A 19071-nucleotide genomic window follows, 5' to 3' on the forward strand; every position below is an offset into this window, starting at 1 on the left:
AGGCTTTGGCTCGTCATCAGAATAAATCCAGATAATTAAATTCAAGGACGACTTTGCAAGATGTGGATTTGCCAAAATGTACACAAACACAGAAAAACACAGAGGTTCAATATCCAGACACTCAGTGAGCTTCATCCACAATGACGTGTTGTCAGATCAGGTGCACGGCGCAGGAGGAAGCTTGACGGGTGTGTTATCTTTACCTCATGCGCAGATGAACATACGACAGCTCATTGGACGAGCTGAAGTTAGAGACTGTTTCACAAGTGCGTGCAAAATGGCCAAAAGAGAATTCAACTTAAAATCATGTTTTATCGATTAATAAATTTAGGGTGCATGGTGAAATGTACGCACATGTAAACATATGAAGATTATAAATAGTAATTATTAAGTTATAAATAGTAATAATACAGAAAATGAAGCGATCTGGACGATTTCTGTGCACGCAGGAAAATCTTTTTATGACAAACAGATTCAGAGAGTTGCTCCGCGTTCACGCCTCTAAAATGCATGAAGTCTAGCGCCTCACTGATGGCTGAATTCCCTCCTCTTCAGCTCAGTAGCATCATTTCAGCTGACTTGATGCAACGTCTTTCATGGAAGGACAGCGGACGAGTTTGGGTTCGGAAAGAATCATTTAGCTTAATTTGTGTGAACTCCAGCACATGCACGATGTCTCAGAGCGGAGGATATGTGCACTGAAAACCGGTTTGGAGTCTTAAAAATGGCAATTTAGGATTTAAAATTCTTGTAAGCAACTGTTAGAAATAACAAAACCTCACACTTCCACGTCTGTCTTTGATTTAACCTCTAAACTTCAGTAAGTGCTTTGTGACGAGCAATTTCACTACTGGGTTGTGACAATAGCCTAAAGCGCTGAGGAGACGAGGGAATGGGTTTAGGCATGTTGTCTCTTAATTCACAATGTTTTTTTCCACAATCAGAGCTCCTCATCTTTATTAATGACCAGGAAAACAGGAGAAACTAATGAATAAACAACAGTCTACTGTTCCTGATGCAATGCTTTATGCTGAAAGCAGACAAACTGACTCATGGAGGGGTGGAGTGAGCTACAGCTCTGCAGACTCACTCCAAAAACTCCTTTTCTGGCTCACGCACGCTGAGAGACCACGACAGAAAAAGGAAATAAGGAAGCCAAAAGTGATGCTTTCCATGTCGGCCCACGCGCACACAAAAGCATGAGATGCTCGTAATACAGGTACAACCACACGGAGGGGCGGCCATTGTTTACTCGAGTGAGGGCCGCGGTGCTTCTGCTGAAGGCGAGATAAAAACAGGGGGGGAATCAGAATGACACTCTGACTCCCAGGTTCCCTCACATTTGGCACAGATCAAAGAGCTCAGCCGCTCGTCCAAGTAGCCTGGAATCGCACTCGGTGACACTGTGTCAGAGAAATTATCCAATAACTGCTGGGTCATGTCATGACATCCGGCCGCTTCTCTGCATTCAGGAATACAAACGTCCATTCGGCTGAGCCTGTTTTCTTCTTCGCCTTCCCTTCAGGCTCCTGCCAGGGGCTCTTGACAGAGCGCCACAGAGCCCTGACAATAAACCTAAGGGTGGAGCAGCTTTCACTGGCCCCTTCAATCATGCCCTTTAATATGTCTCTAATGCAGCCTCTATAAAGGAGTCGGGAAGAGATACACCAGTGCTGATGCTCACTTATCATCCCACACTGCTCTCGCTCTGTCTTTCTGTCTCTCTTCTGGCCTGCCTGGCGCGGGGCCCGTGGTGTGATTTCTCCCGGCTTTGGCCCATTGTTTCGCCTTGGCCGATTCTACGAGAAGCCCCCGAGGGGAGCCGAGCGGCGCCAGCTACAAGTGGCTCCTGATCCGAGAGGCTCAGCCGAACTCGACCGGTCCGGCTCAGCTCGACAAGGTCCGGGATGTCTCTGTCGTACTTGACGGCGTGCCGGATGGGGGGCGTTTAAGAATCCTGCTCGTCTGAGGGATCCTCGCGAGGCAGCTGTGCACATCGCGGGTGACACGGCGTGGGCTGCGGGTTGAGGTGGATGGATGTAGCTTCAGGAGTGCGTCTGACTGATGTGAACTCAGCTTGGGGGAAATGTTTGTGTGATGTGACATGGCGGCGTGCAGCTCAGCATGTGGGGGCTGCGAGGGCTGGCTGAAGGCCAGGCACAGACGAACCCTGCTAGACAAGCGGAACATGCTCCCAGCAACATCTTCAGTCTGGTCCCAGCTGTGTGTGTCATACTTAATCCTGGAACCAAAGGGACGCATTACGGCGCGCATAAAAAAATCATGATAATTCAGCCATTAAAATGCTGCGAGTCCTTATTTGTGTCATTCCCCCGGTCGCTTTGTTTATGTTTATCCAAAAACCCGCATGTCTACTTATTAGGAGCAACTTTTGCATACACAAGTGGCTTTCACTCTGTGGGCCACTTCATTTGTTCCAGCCATTTCTTTAAGTAACAGCGACGCCGAGAGACTCCGAGCGTCTCACTTTCCCTCAGCGGCCCCCCACCTTTCTGTCTTTGTCCTGACTTCATGCCTGGTCGATGGTATCTCTCGGCTGGCCGGGATCATAATACACAACGCTGGAGTCAGTCTTTGACAGAGCGTCAACAGGAATGGATATCCATACTTCCTCGATCCCCCCTGCTTTCCCTCAATTGCTATCTCTTCATCGGCGAATCTGCAGGAGCTGCTATCCTCTCCTTCTCGAGACGACCATCGTGGTATCTGTTTCAGCCTCTCTTTCACTCCCATGTCCTCTCTCTGTCTCCTTCATCCTCTCTTTCTCTTATCTCTCCATCAGGGTATCATCCTTTCAGCTGCCCGCCTATAAGCACAGATATCCCCTCTGTTCTGCCTTCCTCTCTGCTCTTCTTTCACTCCGTCCTTCAATAATCTCCTGAGCTCTATCACTCATTTCCACCCCTCGCCCCTCTTACAGCATTTCAGCGCGGACAAAAATAAATTCGTTTTCTGCGATAGGTCAAAGGATGCGGGGAGCTGAAAAAGAATCTGTTTTGTTTACAGCGACTGCCCTTCTTCCATTTTGTTTCTGGAATTTTAATGCAATCCGCCTATAAATGACAGAGACTGAGTGATTTGCTGTCTGCAAAGACTCCATGCAGTTTCACTTGAAGGAGTTTATCAGAGCGAGCTGTTTTCCTGAAGGGAGGTTAAAATCTGGGTAGCGATGATTACATGAAATATCCAGCTGAGCCTTGTCTGCCTGTGGTTTATCAAAAGGCTTAGCAATTGTAAAGGGATGAGGAAATAACGCCGCATTCGCGGATACTGTGCAGCAGTAATCGTGTCCAGAAAGCTGATCAATGGACCTTTTTCTTGGCAGAATCCAAACTTTAGATCAGCGACGTGAGAATTTAGCTAAAAAAAGGATGAAGCATTTTGGATGTTAAACTTTCCGTGTTATAATTTTTGCGCTTCTCGTTCGTTCCTTCTCTTCCACGCTGCAGCTCGCTTCCAGTCTCTGAACACAGATGCAGATGTCGTCGACCCTTCGCGGCCACAGGAATCCCTAACGACATTTGAGTTAAAGGACTTGGATGTGCTCTCTGCAGACAGCGCTCTCCATTTGTGTTTATGTGGGGTGGCCATTACTGTCAGCCCCGATCAGCCTCCTGCTGATCAGCTACCTGCTAAAGCGAGGGAACGCGGAAATTAATGATGATTTTGATTCGTGTAAAGCCAGAAGCTATGTTTGTTCGTAACATCCACCCTGGGTGGTTAAAACACTCTCTCATGAGTGCACGGTACATATTTACACTGTTTCTCAAACAGTTATGCATACCCACAGGGAAACCTGCAACCACCTCGAGGAACGCTCACAACTGCTTCTGAAATGAGTGAAAAAATATCTCGTATAAGCAAACTGATAAGATACTGTAAATTCAATTCCATTCACTTCCTCGAATCCCCAGTGTGACTCAACAGATGTGGACTGCAGCAGTAAGCCTCCCACCGACGACGATTACATCCCGCGTCCCTCGGCTCTCCCTTTCAGCCTCTGTTGTTGTTTTCAATGAGCAGACACGATGACAAGCAGCTGATCTAGCTAACGACGGCCTACACTCTCAAGACAGAACGTGTTCAAAGAAACAAGCATCACCGACTCCAGTCATGACTGAACTTTTGTGCTTTGAAGCATTGAAAACAGACGCGTCAAAACTACTGACACAGTGCAAAACATGTACTGTAACAGGAACACCAACATCAACACTGATACATATTATTATTATTATTGTTAGCCGCTAATGCACTGTCCTGTAGAGAGGAGCCATGAGTAATTGAGGTGCATGCGTTGTTAATGTTGACATCACATCCTCCTTCAATTCTTTATATTCGTACATCAAAATCCAATCAGGCTTTTTCTTCTGTAAAACAAAAAATTGATGCGTGATTATGTGAACTGGTTTAGCTTCACAGAGCTAACATTAATTGATTAGCTAGCTAGCAGCAGCAGCAGCAGCGTGGTATGTTGGGGCATTTTGGGCCTTCTCACCCTCCGTGAGAAAATTTGTCTGCTTCCTGAAGTAATTAAAACCCACTGGATTGTCTGAAAATGTGTTGGCGTTAAGCTAAAAACTGGATCAGCAGAAACCTGAACATGTGATGTGAAGATGTCGGAGTGATGGCCGCCTCAGCACAGCGCCCTCAGCAGTTAGGGGTTAGCTGCCTTCTTCAGGGCACCTCTTCAGTCCAGTCCACCTCTGTATAGATGGTCCATGCTGGACTCGAACCGACCACCCTCCGGTCCTTATGGGCTGAGCTACTGCCTCCATTTGTGATCTTGTTTTCTTGGGTATTTCGGATTGTCTTCTTGGATTGTTTGTCCACCGACTGCAATCACTGTTGTGCGCCGTCTGTTAGTAGGTAGTTGTATCTTTGATAAAATACATTCAACACAAGACAATGCAGACTGTCCAGAGAGTGTTTCTTTATTCAGCAAAATAGAACTGACCTGAAAGTGCAATTTTCATTCATCACTTACTATTGGCAGCACTGATACTTCAGGCATCGATCCGAAGTCGACCACATGGTGTATCATTAAAGCAACACTTAGCACTTTCTGAGTTGTTCAGATCTGTAGCCTGCCCACTCCTTCAGCCCTAGAGACCGACTTCCATCAAGCAAGACGGCCCGAGAAGATGTATTTTCTTCTCCAACAGGTTAAAAAACAACTCTTCGGGTGGACGGACGAGTGCGGTGATACTTGAGGTGAAGTTTTCATCTGTTGTTTTAGCCTTGTTCACTCCAGTTTTCCATTTCAGTATCTTGTCTTAGCTGAGGGCAATTGCAGAGGACGACAAGACAAAGACACCAACGGGAAGGCTCGACTTCTCACCTGTTAGCTTACCTGGCCATTTTCTGTGCTGTGTCGATATCATGGAACTATATCTTTCTTTTGCTATCCCACCAACCGCCTGAAGACCACCACAAGCAGCACTCTGATATGCTGCTGTTTGTCTGTCTCTGTGGGTGTTTTAATACCGAGGTGTGTAGCAAACAATAGTTTTACTCAAATGAGGCAGCACACAGCAAACTTTTGGCGTTTTGGTGAAAACTGGATAATAGAGGTGGTAAGAACAGACGTCTGAAAAGCGGGGTTGTTTCTGCCGCATCCTCACGCAGCTGATAATTTGGCGAGACTGACATTGTGCACATTCCTTCAGAGGACATTTGCAATAACGCTTTAATTAAACACTTGCAAACGAGTTGATTTCAGACTAGCACTCTGCAGGAAGTTTAAAATTAATTGGTAGTACGTAGCAGCGTCTGTCATCTTCAGGTGCTTTTTACTGAGAATATGAAAGCCTTCTCCCTCAGTTACTGTAATTAAATCCCTACAACCATGCGAAGGCAGCGGGGCAGATACACACGATAAATCTGCATCCTCCAGTCTGAAAAGCAGCGCGTTGGAAAAGCCGTTTCCCACAGTGATCCGCTGTGTTTGCATTGATTAAATCATGTGCAAACAACACCAGGCTCCCGCACGCCGCACAGACTTCCACACAAACTTCTGCACACATCAAACCGGTCGGCCGGCGTTGTGCTGCTTTATGTGATGTCCCGTGGCTGCGCTGGACACAAGCAGTTCACAGCGAAAACACGGAGACAATTAAAAGTTCACTCTGTTCTCATTATCCCTCACTCCTGCTCTCTTTGCCCGTCTCTTCCTCTCAGCCTCTCGTATCGAAAAAACACTGGATTACCAGCAGGCAATATTCCCGTGCGTCATGGCCTCCTTTTTTTTTATTGTCTGGCAAAAAAAGTGGCGTCTCATTTAAATTCTTGAAATGCATTTTTAGCTGTGACACGACGTGATGCAGCAGAATTACAAAAAGCAGGTTTGGATGATTCGATCGCACAAGCAGCTTCAGCTTCTCTCATTCATTTCGCCTGCAGAAGCCTACAGCGGAGCATGTAGGGTAAACACAGGAGATCACAGGGGGACATCGGCGGAAACACGACATAACTCCAGCGCCGCCCTTTCAGTATCTCCACCATTCATCTTCAAACGCCGCGCCGTCTACCTTTGGCAGCAGATTTGTTGTGCCTTATTATATTCACGTCGACAAACGCTGCATCGTTCCAACGTTATTTTCCTAACTGGAGGAACTCTCTCCTCCGCTTTTAGTGAGCTATTTTCAAAATGCCACTCCGATTGCCACAGCTGTTGGAAAGGAATGAGGCCAGTAATGAGACTGGCTGAGAGGTTTAATGTCTCTCTGTCTGCTTCAGCTCCAACCTCAAAGTTTTCATTAACCATTAAAAGCTTCTTCCTGTTACTCCACAGTGCTGGGGCCTCTCAGGAGTATTTGCTTTTTTGGAATAAACAGGGACATTTTGGGGAAATACTCTTATTGGTTTTCTTGCCAAGAATCAGAAGAGAAGAAATCTTACATCTGTATGCAAAACACTGCGTGAAGCTTCGGCACAAAGACTGTCCAAAGGTTAAAAAATCCGCCTACCAGCGCCTCTAAAGCTGTCTCATTAACATCCTGCATCTCATTTTTCCATCCTCGTGCTAAGCTAAGTTAGCAGGCTGCTGGCTGCAGCTTCATATTCAGAGTACAGAGATGAGAGCGGTATTGATCTTCTCATCTAACTCTGACCAGAAAGCGAATAACTGCATTTCCCAAAATGTCAAACTTTTCCTTTAACACCTGATGAAAGCGTTCTGGTTCCCCGGCGCTCATGACTCATTCATACATCTCAGAAAACTCAATATTATGTCTTGACTGAACATGTTACTCGCTGCACACCAGCCGTCTGCTGTTAGCAGTTACGTCTTAGACTGTGAATTCCTGTAAGCTGTCAAACCGCTTCTCTCAATATGTTTATGTTTATGTTTATTTTATTTAAGAAGGGACAATGCACATTAATTAACATGATCACTTAAGTCACGCAAATGTGCCAGATTTAGCCATAAATCTAGGCTAATTTTCATCTGCAGTCCCTGGCAGGTTGATGGTATATACATTTATATATGAACAGGCTTTAAAATTACATACAGAAGTACAAAAGCACGTAAGTACGGATATAAGTGAATTGATGGCATGTCCATAGAAAAGAACACAGACGTAGAAAGCACATAAGTTCAAAGCAAGTACATAACCACAGACAAAAGCACATAAAGCACATAGCAGAAACAGCGAGATTTAAAGACTATAACCTAACCATATAACAGAAACATTAAAAATGCACTATACAAAAAGGACCTAAAACATAACACAGACCAAAACACGCAGCCAAAAGAAGACACACAAATACACAAAGCAAATCACATAAGCAAAAGCCACAGCACACAACCACAATTAACAAGACAGTGAAGGAACGTACTATACAAGCAACACAATACAAGCTATGCAATATAAGACAAAGCGAATAAACAGCACAAGATAAGAGGGGAACTGTTTTGATGTGCAGCGACCTCTTTTATCTCACAAAACATTTCTTTATTGATAGATGCTGTATGAGGTTGACAGCACACCATTGCCCAGTTAATGGTTTGAGTAGCACAACAATGTTATTATTCATAATAACTGCATAATGATAATAAATGGGCATTCATTAGAAATGCTACAACCTCCACTACATCCTGCAGTGATACATGACAGCGAAGCCTGGTCTCAGTCTTCTGCAGACAGTAAGCTCCACTGTTTACTCTTTGTACTCTTGTAGAAAGTGTTTGATGACAGCGAAATATTCACACACAGGTGTCTCAAGATTCATTGGCAGAAAGCTCTTTTTTAAACTACCAACCTCCACGGCGGGTATCTTAGTTCCAGCAGGAAATACACAAACCGCAAGCCAAGAAAAGACGATTCTTTCAACATCTGACACTGCTGTATTTGCTGCTCTCTCAAAGAAGTGGTGAGAGTTAAGTTACCTGCACAGCGGCATCCTGCTCCAAATAAATGTGGTCTGGCCCGAACCTGCCAAGTGCGCAGGCTGTATTAAACATAACAAGGCTGAAACTTAACATGCATTGTGTGTATTTTCTAATGGTGCACACACAGAGAGCTTTTTATAATGTACAACTCTTTTGTTTTTCAGGAACTTCGACGTCGGGACATTTTTTTTACAAAGAGCTCATTTTGCATTTTCCTCAGCATTAAATGTTGAGGAGTCACAAGACAAATAAAGCTCCCGCTTGCTCATTGTCATGGAAAGTTGAGCAGTCGGGATTAGCACGCAGAGAAGATGAGTTGCAGGTATGAAATATTTAGCCATGACATGGTGTTAAAAATATCTTTTCACTCTGCTACACATCTCACAGATTGAGAAACACAACACAATTCATCCAGTTGGAAGAGAGCGTATACCGCGCCAGCTTTCCTCATGCTCACGGCAACAGCAGTTGGAGCTATTCACAGGCGCTGTAATGGATGTTTTCTTCTTTCTGTTTCTACATTTCTGTTCCTTGTCTTCCGCCGTGTCTCCTGGAAGGCACATGCGAGCTAAGACCGAATCTGAGAAAAACAACACAAAGCTAAAATATACAGCCGCCTCTGGACAGACACGGTTTCTGTCCTCTGCTTCAAACCCCCTGGTCAAACAATGTTAGGGCATGTGTTATTGAGTCTGTCTGCATTTAATTCACAGCTTACTGCTTTAATAGCTACAGACCCCCACTCGCTGCTGAACCCAGGGGCCATCCTACCACCTGAGTCAGACTGCTAGAGCTCGTCCTGTTCAGCTGCCTCCTACTGATGAAGCTGGATGAGCAGCCAGAGGAGTCTCAAGCTGAGGAGAAATGTTCATTTTCTCACCATGTAGCATGTTGACCCCCCTCCGCCTGTGTTCAAAGCCTAAGCGCAAACATGGAAATCATCAGCGACAGACACTGTTTAGAAACACGGACTAAAACTCCGGTCGTGTCTGCAGAAATCCTCTGTATCCTCCACACCAGTGAATACTAAAGCATGTCCAAGCAGCAAAGCCTCACATCTTCATGCCGAGCACCCTTCAAGCAGAGCACACAACATTATAACAAGGGTAGATGCATTTAGGTTTCAATATTTTTCTGAGAGAGGGGGGAGGGAACGAGGACAGATGGTGATAAAACATGCTCTAATGCTAATTTACACTGGAGGCTATATTTTACCAGCATAGAGTCTTTAGATAATATTTACATGTGGTATTAAAATGCAATCTGTATTTGGACACATTATTTGGATAAGAAAGCGTAATGGCGCGACAAAATGGCACATTACATTTGCCAAATTTACAAAAGGGGGCAAATTATTAAGAATTTGTCACAGACAGCGTTTGACAAAGTTTACAAAGTTTCCCCGAACGCAACTGCTCACAAAACTCTGTTTTTTTAAGGGAGTCTGGGGCTGATTTTGCTGCCTCCCCAAATTACTCACGTGCATGTTTCGCTCTGAAAGATCTGATCTCAATGAGAAGAAAGCATTAAAATTAAATTAAAGCCATAAATAAAAGAAGCTGCACAACTAATAAACAGTCACATTAGCTGAATGCTAACATCAGCATGCTAACATGTCACAATGACTCTGTTAACATGAAGAAAGTGGGTCATGTTTGCATGTCCACTGTCCATGTCACCGTGTTAAAACATGCTGACGTTTGCTAATTAGCACAAAGTGAAATTTTGATCTGACGGATCACCAGAGCTGCCCCACTTAATCCTGTGAGGTACCAAAATATGTCATGACAATCCATCGAGTAGTTAAGGCGTTTCACTCAAAACTACAACTGTAATAATCTGATAAGAGCATGAAAACAGCCCAAAATATCTTGTGCAAATTCATCCAGTGGATGTTCGACATTTCACTGGATAAGTGAAATCTTTGATCTGCTGCTGATGCCTGATGAAGAGTTCAGGGATCACAAATGACAGCAGGATTCACCCTCTGGGGAATGAATGGAGCCATGAATGTTTTTACAAAATCTCAGTAATTACTGAGACACTTCGGTCTGGATCAAAGCAATCTGCTGAGCCAGATGACCAACACTCTTATTCCACATCACTAGGAAGGAAATAAAAAACATTATTTGTCTCTAGACGGACAGATGGCTTCATAACATTTGGAAATGAGTGAATACTGAACACATATATGTACTTCAGTTACACGCACAAAAATATCACACAGCATTAGTAATGACCTGCTAACCCCAGTGATGAAGCTGCAGTCATCATTTCTTTTCGACCTGAATGGGATTTTAGTATCCTGTTTGCCAAAAACGCAATTAGAAAACACACATCAAGCTATTATTTTTACACATTACTGAAATTTGATGAAAAAGTAGCGCAGAGTTCTGAATTATCTGCTTTCTCAAAGCCATTAAATGATAGCTGGGGCTATTATTTTTCTCCATTTTAGCTTCAAAAAGCAGAATTTACCCAAACAAAAGAAATAAATATGTAATGGAGAACGTCCGAAAGCAGAAGCAGTCGGCATTAAAGGGGAATTACTCCCACCCCTGCTCATTTAATGCTGGATTGAACGACGGGATGTGAAATCTCTTATTTGGACCTGAAAATGAAGCTTCGCTGCTTTCAGACGGAGGCTGTTGGAGCGCGCAGTCACACCAAATGTGGGCTGTGAAAGACGGCCAGGTCTGGTGTTCTTAAAAATCAACTGATACTGGCATTAATGTGGGGACATTTTGTTCTCTTCTGTTTTCCTTTTGAGGCATCATCCAATAAAATAACTGTAACTGTTTCTAGATATCTTTATGTCATGCCAGAGGGCCGCTGCTTCACGGACATTTTGCAGTTGGTCTTCTGCACTGAGCTGCTCTGCCCGCGAGCGCTGCGCTCCGTCCTGAGTCGGATTACAAGGCGACAAGACAAAATATCTTCTTAATGAATGTTGAACCCCGGTGAGGAGTTATGACAACTAACCAGCAGAGCAACCACCGCACTGTGACAGCGGCAAACAAAAGCCGTGATTGTGCCTATTAATCAACCTATAATGCTCCACGCTGCACACTAAGGCTGGAACAGACCTAATGATTAAAATACGGTTTTCTTTAAATCTGCAATAATGATGTTTTGGCCACTTTTTCTTATCTTTCATTTCATTTACGTTAAGCACTTTGTGTTGCATCTTATGCATGAATTATGCTCTATAATTAAAGTTTATTATTGTTATTTTTATTATTATACTGTCCAGTTTTTAACAAAAACATGTGTAAATAAGCAGCTTAGCAAACTGACGCCTATTTGCACATCTGGCAGATGTGGCGCAGGGTTAGCATTCATTTGATGTTGCGCTCCTGCCACCTGGTGAATGTCTCTCCTCACAGCTCCGCCTTTGGTCTCCACCACCTCCAGAGGCAATAAGTGCTCCTCTATGTTCACCAGCTGTTTGCAAACTGTGTCCGCCTGCTGTTCAGCGCTGGGAACGGAGCATATGACGCCACGAGACCAGTGAAAAGATTGCTACGTCAAAGAAATCTTGCTGGGAGACGGGACGATGCACCTACAGGCTAACTTTTTCCAAAAAACGAACCTGCATCATTGGTGAGAGGATCAAGTCGTGAGTTTATGCAGGCGGTTTCTACCAGCTTCTCCACAAACAGCCTGACTCGTTTCTGCCTTCATTAAATTGAAACTTTGCAGGAGTCTCCTGTCTATCTGTAACGCTGTCACCTCAGCTTTGAGCGCTGCTGCTGCTGCTGCAGCTGCAGAGACAGTCTGAGGTGTTGATAGACAGCAAGCAGCCCTCAGAATAGCATACAGAAAACTTGCTGAGAACTTCTACAGTTCAACTAAATGTTGAGGTACATTCACGTATAAGCAACAGCTAACTCAGCTAATGCTTCCTTTTTAGTGGATTTTGTGGCACCTCTTAGGTCAAGGTTACAATAAAGGCTAATAAAATACCCTCATTCCACATGCGCTGACATCCTGGGACAGTCCAGGCCTGGACAGATCTTCCAGCTTTATGAGATACAAGCACAGGTGGATTTTTAAGATGCTCTCCTTTTCAGCTTTTATTCTCTCTCTCGGTCCTTTCCCTTCTGCATTGCTTCCCTTCCTCGTGTCTGTCCCAGTGGAACCAGATACGATCGGTGATAAGGAGCCAGATGGGAGCAGAGCTATGAATCCAGACTAGAGGCAGTAAAAATTTAGAGGTCCATTGTTAACTCCGGGGGGGGATATTGATTGGTGCTGTGTGTTAAGTGAAGCATCAACACTGTAGAACTAATAGCAGCCAAGGAGGCAGGCTCGTAAACATTTTGCCTTCATCCTCACCTCTTTCAGCAAGTTCTGCTCTAATTAGATGATGGTTATTTGATGCCAAGTGCAAACGAGGGCAAAATTATTAGTGCAGCTGATATTGTTGTTTTTTCAGGTCATGTGGACGCTACATTTATAGATGGATAACATTTCCCTCGGTGCGTTAAAACAAGTTAATTTTCACAACGTAAACTTGAAAATCAGTTGACTTAATTACAAAATAAGAACATTTTTGGGGAAAAAAGAAAGAATAATTCAGTTTCTTCTTCGCTTTATGAACAAAATTGAATTCATGAGACATGCAATGTCCGCGGTGAGATGATGCAATAAAGACATACAAAGCTTTCCAAAAAAAAAAAAAAAAAAAAAAAAAAAATGTTTCTTTGTGGTTTGTATGACTTCATTTTTCTCCAAGTTAAAACAACAACAACTGCATTTCAGCACGTTGCATCAGTGAAAGACACCATTCGGAGTACAAAGTCAAATCCTAAAATTGGACAAGTAGGTGCCTTTCATGGTCTAACAGTTGTCATTTCAGCTTAAATCAAATGTGACACGCAGCATGCGCTGGAGAAGTCAGGCAAATATATTTGCAGGGTTGGAGATAGCTGCAGGCATTGTCATGAAGCCCCATTTGCAAAGTTCATTCTTAAGACTTCAGTCCTTGCTATCAGAGATATGAACGCTGTCCTCATAAGTTAAAGTGACAGGAGGAAGGCTTGACGGGAGTTTAATGCTGCAGAATGTCAGTCTCTATGTGTGCTGCATGTTCGTCCTTTTTTGTATTCTGCAGGAGTATCTAATCAGTGTTTGTGGTACCTGTCGCGAGGTCGGTGTGCTCCTGGGACATGTGCTGGCTCTGGTGGACCCATTCGCCGTTGCACTTGAAGAAGATTTGAAGAGCGGGCCTGGCTTGACACCGCAGCTTGATGGGGTTACTCTTGACGATGTAAGCGTCGACAGGCTCCTCCAGGAAGCGGGGCAGCGTCCCAGACTGGCCATGCTGCAGGGCTTCACCTCGGGGACCTGACGGATAAATCGAGAGTCCGATGAGAGCCAATAAAAAGGACGGAAAAGTTAATTATCAATCAACCGGAGATCATTATCTCAGATTTTTTCCCTGCAGTTAAATCTTGCTGAAAAAACTAGCTCCCTCTCCGTCTTCCCGCAGATGCTACGATCCCTCACTCCCCCCCTCCCACCTGAAACCAGACCCAACTAGTAGCCATTACTCCTCACAGCGATGCCTCCCTCAAACAAATCGCTCTGGAGCACGACGTGAAAAATAACACAACAACAGAACATCGCCGCATCCCCACAGTCCATTCTCTGCCACAGCATTACAGTATAATGATTTACAGGAAGTCTGCTGGAGAGAAAATCCCCCTGAGTGCCGCAGTGTTTACTATTTGAAGTACACGGGGACGCACAGACAATGCTACGGGGTGTTTTGCAGGAAGCTCGGCTGCACTTTGTTTTGCAAACGTGCAAAATCTTTCTGATGGAAAAGTACCGTCCCTGCTTAGCTTTTAATAATGAATGTCATTAGTGTTACTGTTTGCAAACTTCTCTTTACTTTTTGAAGGATGGGGTGTTGAGCTCCTCTGGGGAGCGCGAGGCTCGTCTCGACGCCGCCGTTGGCTCAATATACGTCATGTTTTTTGTCTCTGCGCGGGTAACAAATAGCAGCAGTAAAAACACTGATTTGTTGGATGGGGAGAAGTTTTGAGGGAGTTTCCAGGAGAACTGGCTGAGCTGCGGTATGGGACCAATCACACTGGAATAATGATACTATACATTATGAGGGTGCACTGAGAGGTGTGACACTGCAAACAGAAACAAAAAGGAGCAGAACTGACGGGAATAAACATGTCACTGAAGTCAAACAGCCACCCGACGGCGACGAGGCTGACCTACAGTACGCTCTTTGATCTCTCGGACGTCAGCGTTCACTCAGGACAGTTCATTCAGCTGAAGAGCACACGAACCGCCGACACTCCCTCCTTCCCCTGCCCGTCTGAGGTGTGTTCCAGTCGGTGCACGTATTGCTACTTCCGAGGCCCCGCAAGTGTAATTACACTCTGACTAATCCCCTAGTTTGCTGGAACCTCTTTCATGCAAGTGTGAAGGGTTTAGTGAGGCAAACCGTCGCGCACCCCCCCCCCCCCCCCCCCGATCCCAACTCCCCACTGCACACTGCGTGTTTCTCCACAGTGATGGGCATACCTCTGAAAACCCCATCAGGATTAGAGAACCCACTCTCTCTTTCTCTCCCTGCTCTCTAGCTAATCTAATCCTCCTACCTTTCCTGCCGGATGTCTCCTGATTGAGGGGAATAGATAAAAGACTCTGTGTGATTCCCTGGCTGTGAAAATCACAGCACTTGCTCAGTGTTCCTCTCCTCTCTCTGCGCGACACGTTCACGTTTTCTCCCTCATTCCTGGAACTGAGGCTGAACAAAGAGACATGTATTTAATTTCAAAATGACTAGCCCCAGGCAAGCTTTTCTTGTACAGAGTGCTCCAATTTGTTTTGCGCGCGGAGCATTGACACGGCGTGTTTGTGTTTGGATAGATGCAAAACACAAACGTGAGCACGCATCCCGGCTATGATAGATGGGAACATGAATGCACGAACACACAGCTGTCACACAAAGCCACAGCCTTCCATGTAATGACTCATTTGTTAATAGATCAGGTATTATGCCAACGCTTGCCAGCATGACAGTTTAATGCCACTGCAACTAATACCTCAAATATCATCAACAGCGCTGAGGTTTAGTAAAGCATTACAGGCTTCATTTCAAAGTTAGTCAGTTCACTTTTCCTATTTTCATTTTTTATTTAGCAGGTGGGGTAGTATTGCAGCAGACAGATTAGGCGAGACACAAGAAAAGACACTCTGGTGTGATTTAACCTCAGGCTGGTGGTGGGACATGTGACTCTAGGGGGAAACACAAGCACTTAACTGTCTCTGGGAGCAGCATAACGTTGTCTTTGCTCTTGAAATGGCTGAATATAGATCACAAAGTGCAGCACCGAGCAAGGACTATTGGATGGCCCTCTGGCAATGCACCTTGCACAAAGTACACGCATGGAAATGAGAAAACTGGCGCTCGGGCTGTCACGTGAGATGGATGCAGGACGGTGTTGACGCTGCTGTGGGGTTTCTGTTTGCAGCATTTTCCACTCATTTACAACCTGTGGCCGACGCAGGGCTATTATTGGTTCATCTGCATGTTCCCAGGAAAGACCAATATGCTTCGCCGCTGTCACTCAGGAGACCGCTCTGCCCTGCGCTTCACAGTTTTCACAGTGATCTACAACCAATGCTTCAGCCCGGCAATAACATACTGTATAAGGGGCGCAGATACATCTCGCCCAGCCTGAGAGGAAAACAAGATATCACTGCCAAAGGGCTGAGTGATGGCTCTATCACACACTCTCTTTCTCCCTCCATCTTTCTCTCTCTCTCCGCCTGCCTCTCAGCCTCAGCACACAAACGAAGTTTTGTCCTGGAAATGCAGACGCAGGCTGCTAATACTGCATCGGCTGCAAGTTATGCAACCTGCGAGGGAACTCACAAACGTTTTCATTTCCTCAAGTGCAGCAAACACTCCATCTCTTCGCATGCAAAATTAAAAGCAACGAGCAAGTGTGGTCTCTTATGTCAGTTCAATGTATTCATAGCTTTTAGTGAGAATCTAAAAGAAATGAGGGGGAAAGAGCCCCTAGCTGACTGGGCTAATTCGGTAAAGCCTTTGGGCCGTAGCCCAGGCTGTTTCACACAGAGAAAGATGACTGCTGCTCCAGCAGTGATTTGAGAGACAGCAGCCGGGCTGGTGTTTGCCAAATTCTCCTCCACTTTCAGCACACTGCAACCTCATATCCTGGCAGACAAACTGCTGTCCTGTTTCCATCTCACACAGATGATACTGTGGATAACTGACTTCTTGGCACAAAGTTTTCAGACGATCGGGGTCAACTGTAGGGCGGGTAAAGGTAACTCACAGACACTGGGCCGCAGAAGGCACATGTCCTCTCAGTGCTGCTTTTTGTTTAGTATGAAAGCAGCCAGAGGGGTGCGCGTGCAAACCCCCCATGTCATCAAATTTGCAAATGACATGGACCGTCTCCCCCTACCTTCCCGCTATAAGACTCAAAATCATAGCCAAGTGCTCACTGGGTTCATCCAGCCATGCAACAGCCCATGTCTGGAAGAAATGCAGGTTGATCTGACAGAACAAGCTGCACAGAGCGTCACACAGATCCACAGTCGGTGAAGTGCAACAGTTTCTCAAGTGCCGTCTTTGATAACTTGAATAGAACAGCGACGCTTTTGTTGAGAATGAACATTTAACAGTTCAACCACTCCTGTAAGATTGAAAGAAGGAGCAAAACAGTTGAAATATTTGTAGAGTACATGCATGGTTCTGGTCTCCTTTGAAATGTAACATCTGAAGTTTCATCTCCAGCAGTCAGAGAAACTATAAGCGCTGCTGACATTGAGTAATAGATGTTTGAACACAGTGAAGTTGGAGGAGTTGTTTTTGTTAATAGATGCCTGCAAATGAGGCTGAAACACAGCATGAAGGTGTGGTACACTCAAAACGTGTACTCACTTTTGTGTAAAATTATTTACATATTATTATTAGTGTAATTATTCGTGAGCACTTTACTTTTAATTTCACATGGACTGTGAGATGAAGGTCTTGGGGAACAGGGGGATAGAACCAATTAGCTTGGGTGGTGTTGCGCCCTGGTTTCCTGGGGACCTCAGTTCTCCCGCCAGATGAAATTTGGAAAGAAAGCGAGTGGTTCGGCTCTTCATTCCTCTGGATATTCATCTGTGTTTGCAGGAATCGTGACATCGAACCTAAAAAAATTCATTTGTTACTGAGGAACCAGCCTCGGGACCCGTAACAAAGGTCTACCCTCTTTTCCACAAAATTATTATTTTTTTTAAATGCTCATGATGTTCATTGTTATTGATATAAAGGGGCTAAGCGCAGACCCTCGTTGGCTATTGTTGGCTATGGAGAGGGCATGGACGACTCTGATTGGTCAAATGAGGTGTCTGACTGCAGCAGCCATCCTGAGACAAACTTGTCGCCTACGCATACATGTGGATAATGGTGATTAAAGATTAATTTGAGAGGTTTATGCTCCTGGATTTTATGGAAGAGTCAGCTGGTGGATTACTGCGAAGGATGACCACAAACCTTAAATGCACTGTTTGTGTAAACAGACTTTCAGAGCGCTTTCAGATTATCAGGGACGCTGTTACAACATCCTCTAACCTGCTGGTTCCTCTCGCTGAATATCAAAAACAAGAAGCACCTTCTGAGCGTTGTAACACCTGTTCACCCAGCAGCAGGCCGGCACCACCAGCAAAGCTCGACCACAGCCAAAAAAACCAGACCTGAACAACACATCCTGCACAGAGACTTTGAATTTTGCTTCCTGGGATACGAGGGGGGGTCCTCTTTGTTAAAGAGGCTGAACCTCATCCTCCTGCCTCTGCTGCCCTTTACAGGGAGTGACTGTTTGTCTTCAAGTTCAATTTTTCCCAGTTAGTCTTGTGTTAAAAGGGGTGATTGTGGTTTGAGTGAAACCTGATTCACAACTGCAGCTTCATTTCACTCCCCTAACAAGGCCGTCATCATTACAAATGGGTTACAGCTGAATTTAACCACATTTTAGTGTGTTTCCTTTATTTGGACACTTTGAAAAGTGTCTTTCTGATCATGTTAAGGACAGCTTGTATCTATAGCAGGCAGGGTACCTGTGATCACTGTAGTAAACCGAGTTCCTGCCTGCAGAGTCCGGCTCGCTCTGAACGCTGTTTTTGGGCAGATTTGGATAAACAGGTCTGATTATTTGTGTTGATACATTCCCACTAAACATGTTTGCTGCAGTTTGAAAGAGTTATAATGGATATAAATGACCCCGCACTTGCAGTTTCAGAAACCACAACGCTGCTACTCTCCGCACAGGTTTACTTATTTGTGTCCCTTGTGCGGCTGCCATTTCAGCTGCTTTTCATGAGCGATGCTCGCTGAACCGTATTGAATTCGAATACCCACCGTCACAATGGCACATGTGTGATCTCTGATTTCAAACCTCCAACAGGTGTGAGGCAGCGAAAACTAATCTCCCGCTAATACTGTATGCGAATCAGCAGCATGAACAGAGAACAAAAAGGAGAAGGGTGTGTGTGTGTGTGTGTGTGTGTGTGTGTGTGTGTGTGTGTGTGTGTGTGTGTTTAAAGAAAGAAACGCTGCGAGTGGGAGAATCTATGGCTTTAATAAAATGCAACATTGCCTTAATGTGTTATCC

At 44.9% G+C, this 19071-nt stretch overlaps 1 protein-coding gene across 1 annotated transcript in view; it reads right to left on the reverse strand.

Annotated features, from left to right (window-relative positions):
* LOC139348658 (netrin receptor UNC5D-like) overlaps nt 1–19071 on the reverse strand; it is a 144273-nt gene that overhangs the window by 44592 nt on the left and 80610 nt on the right. Inside the window, exon 2 of the mRNA XM_070988927.1 lies at nt 13553–13759. Within this exon, the coding sequence (XP_070845028.1) occupies nt 13553–13759 (207 nt within the window). The remainder of the gene's footprint in view (nt 1–13552; nt 13760–19071) is intronic.

Source organism: Chaetodon trifascialis, chromosome 20 (genome assembly GCF_039877785.1).
Source record: "Chaetodon trifascialis isolate fChaTrf1 chromosome 20, fChaTrf1.hap1, whole genome shotgun sequence".
Lineage (NCBI taxonomy): Eukaryota > Metazoa > Chordata > Actinopteri > Chaetodontiformes > Chaetodontidae > Chaetodon > Chaetodon trifascialis.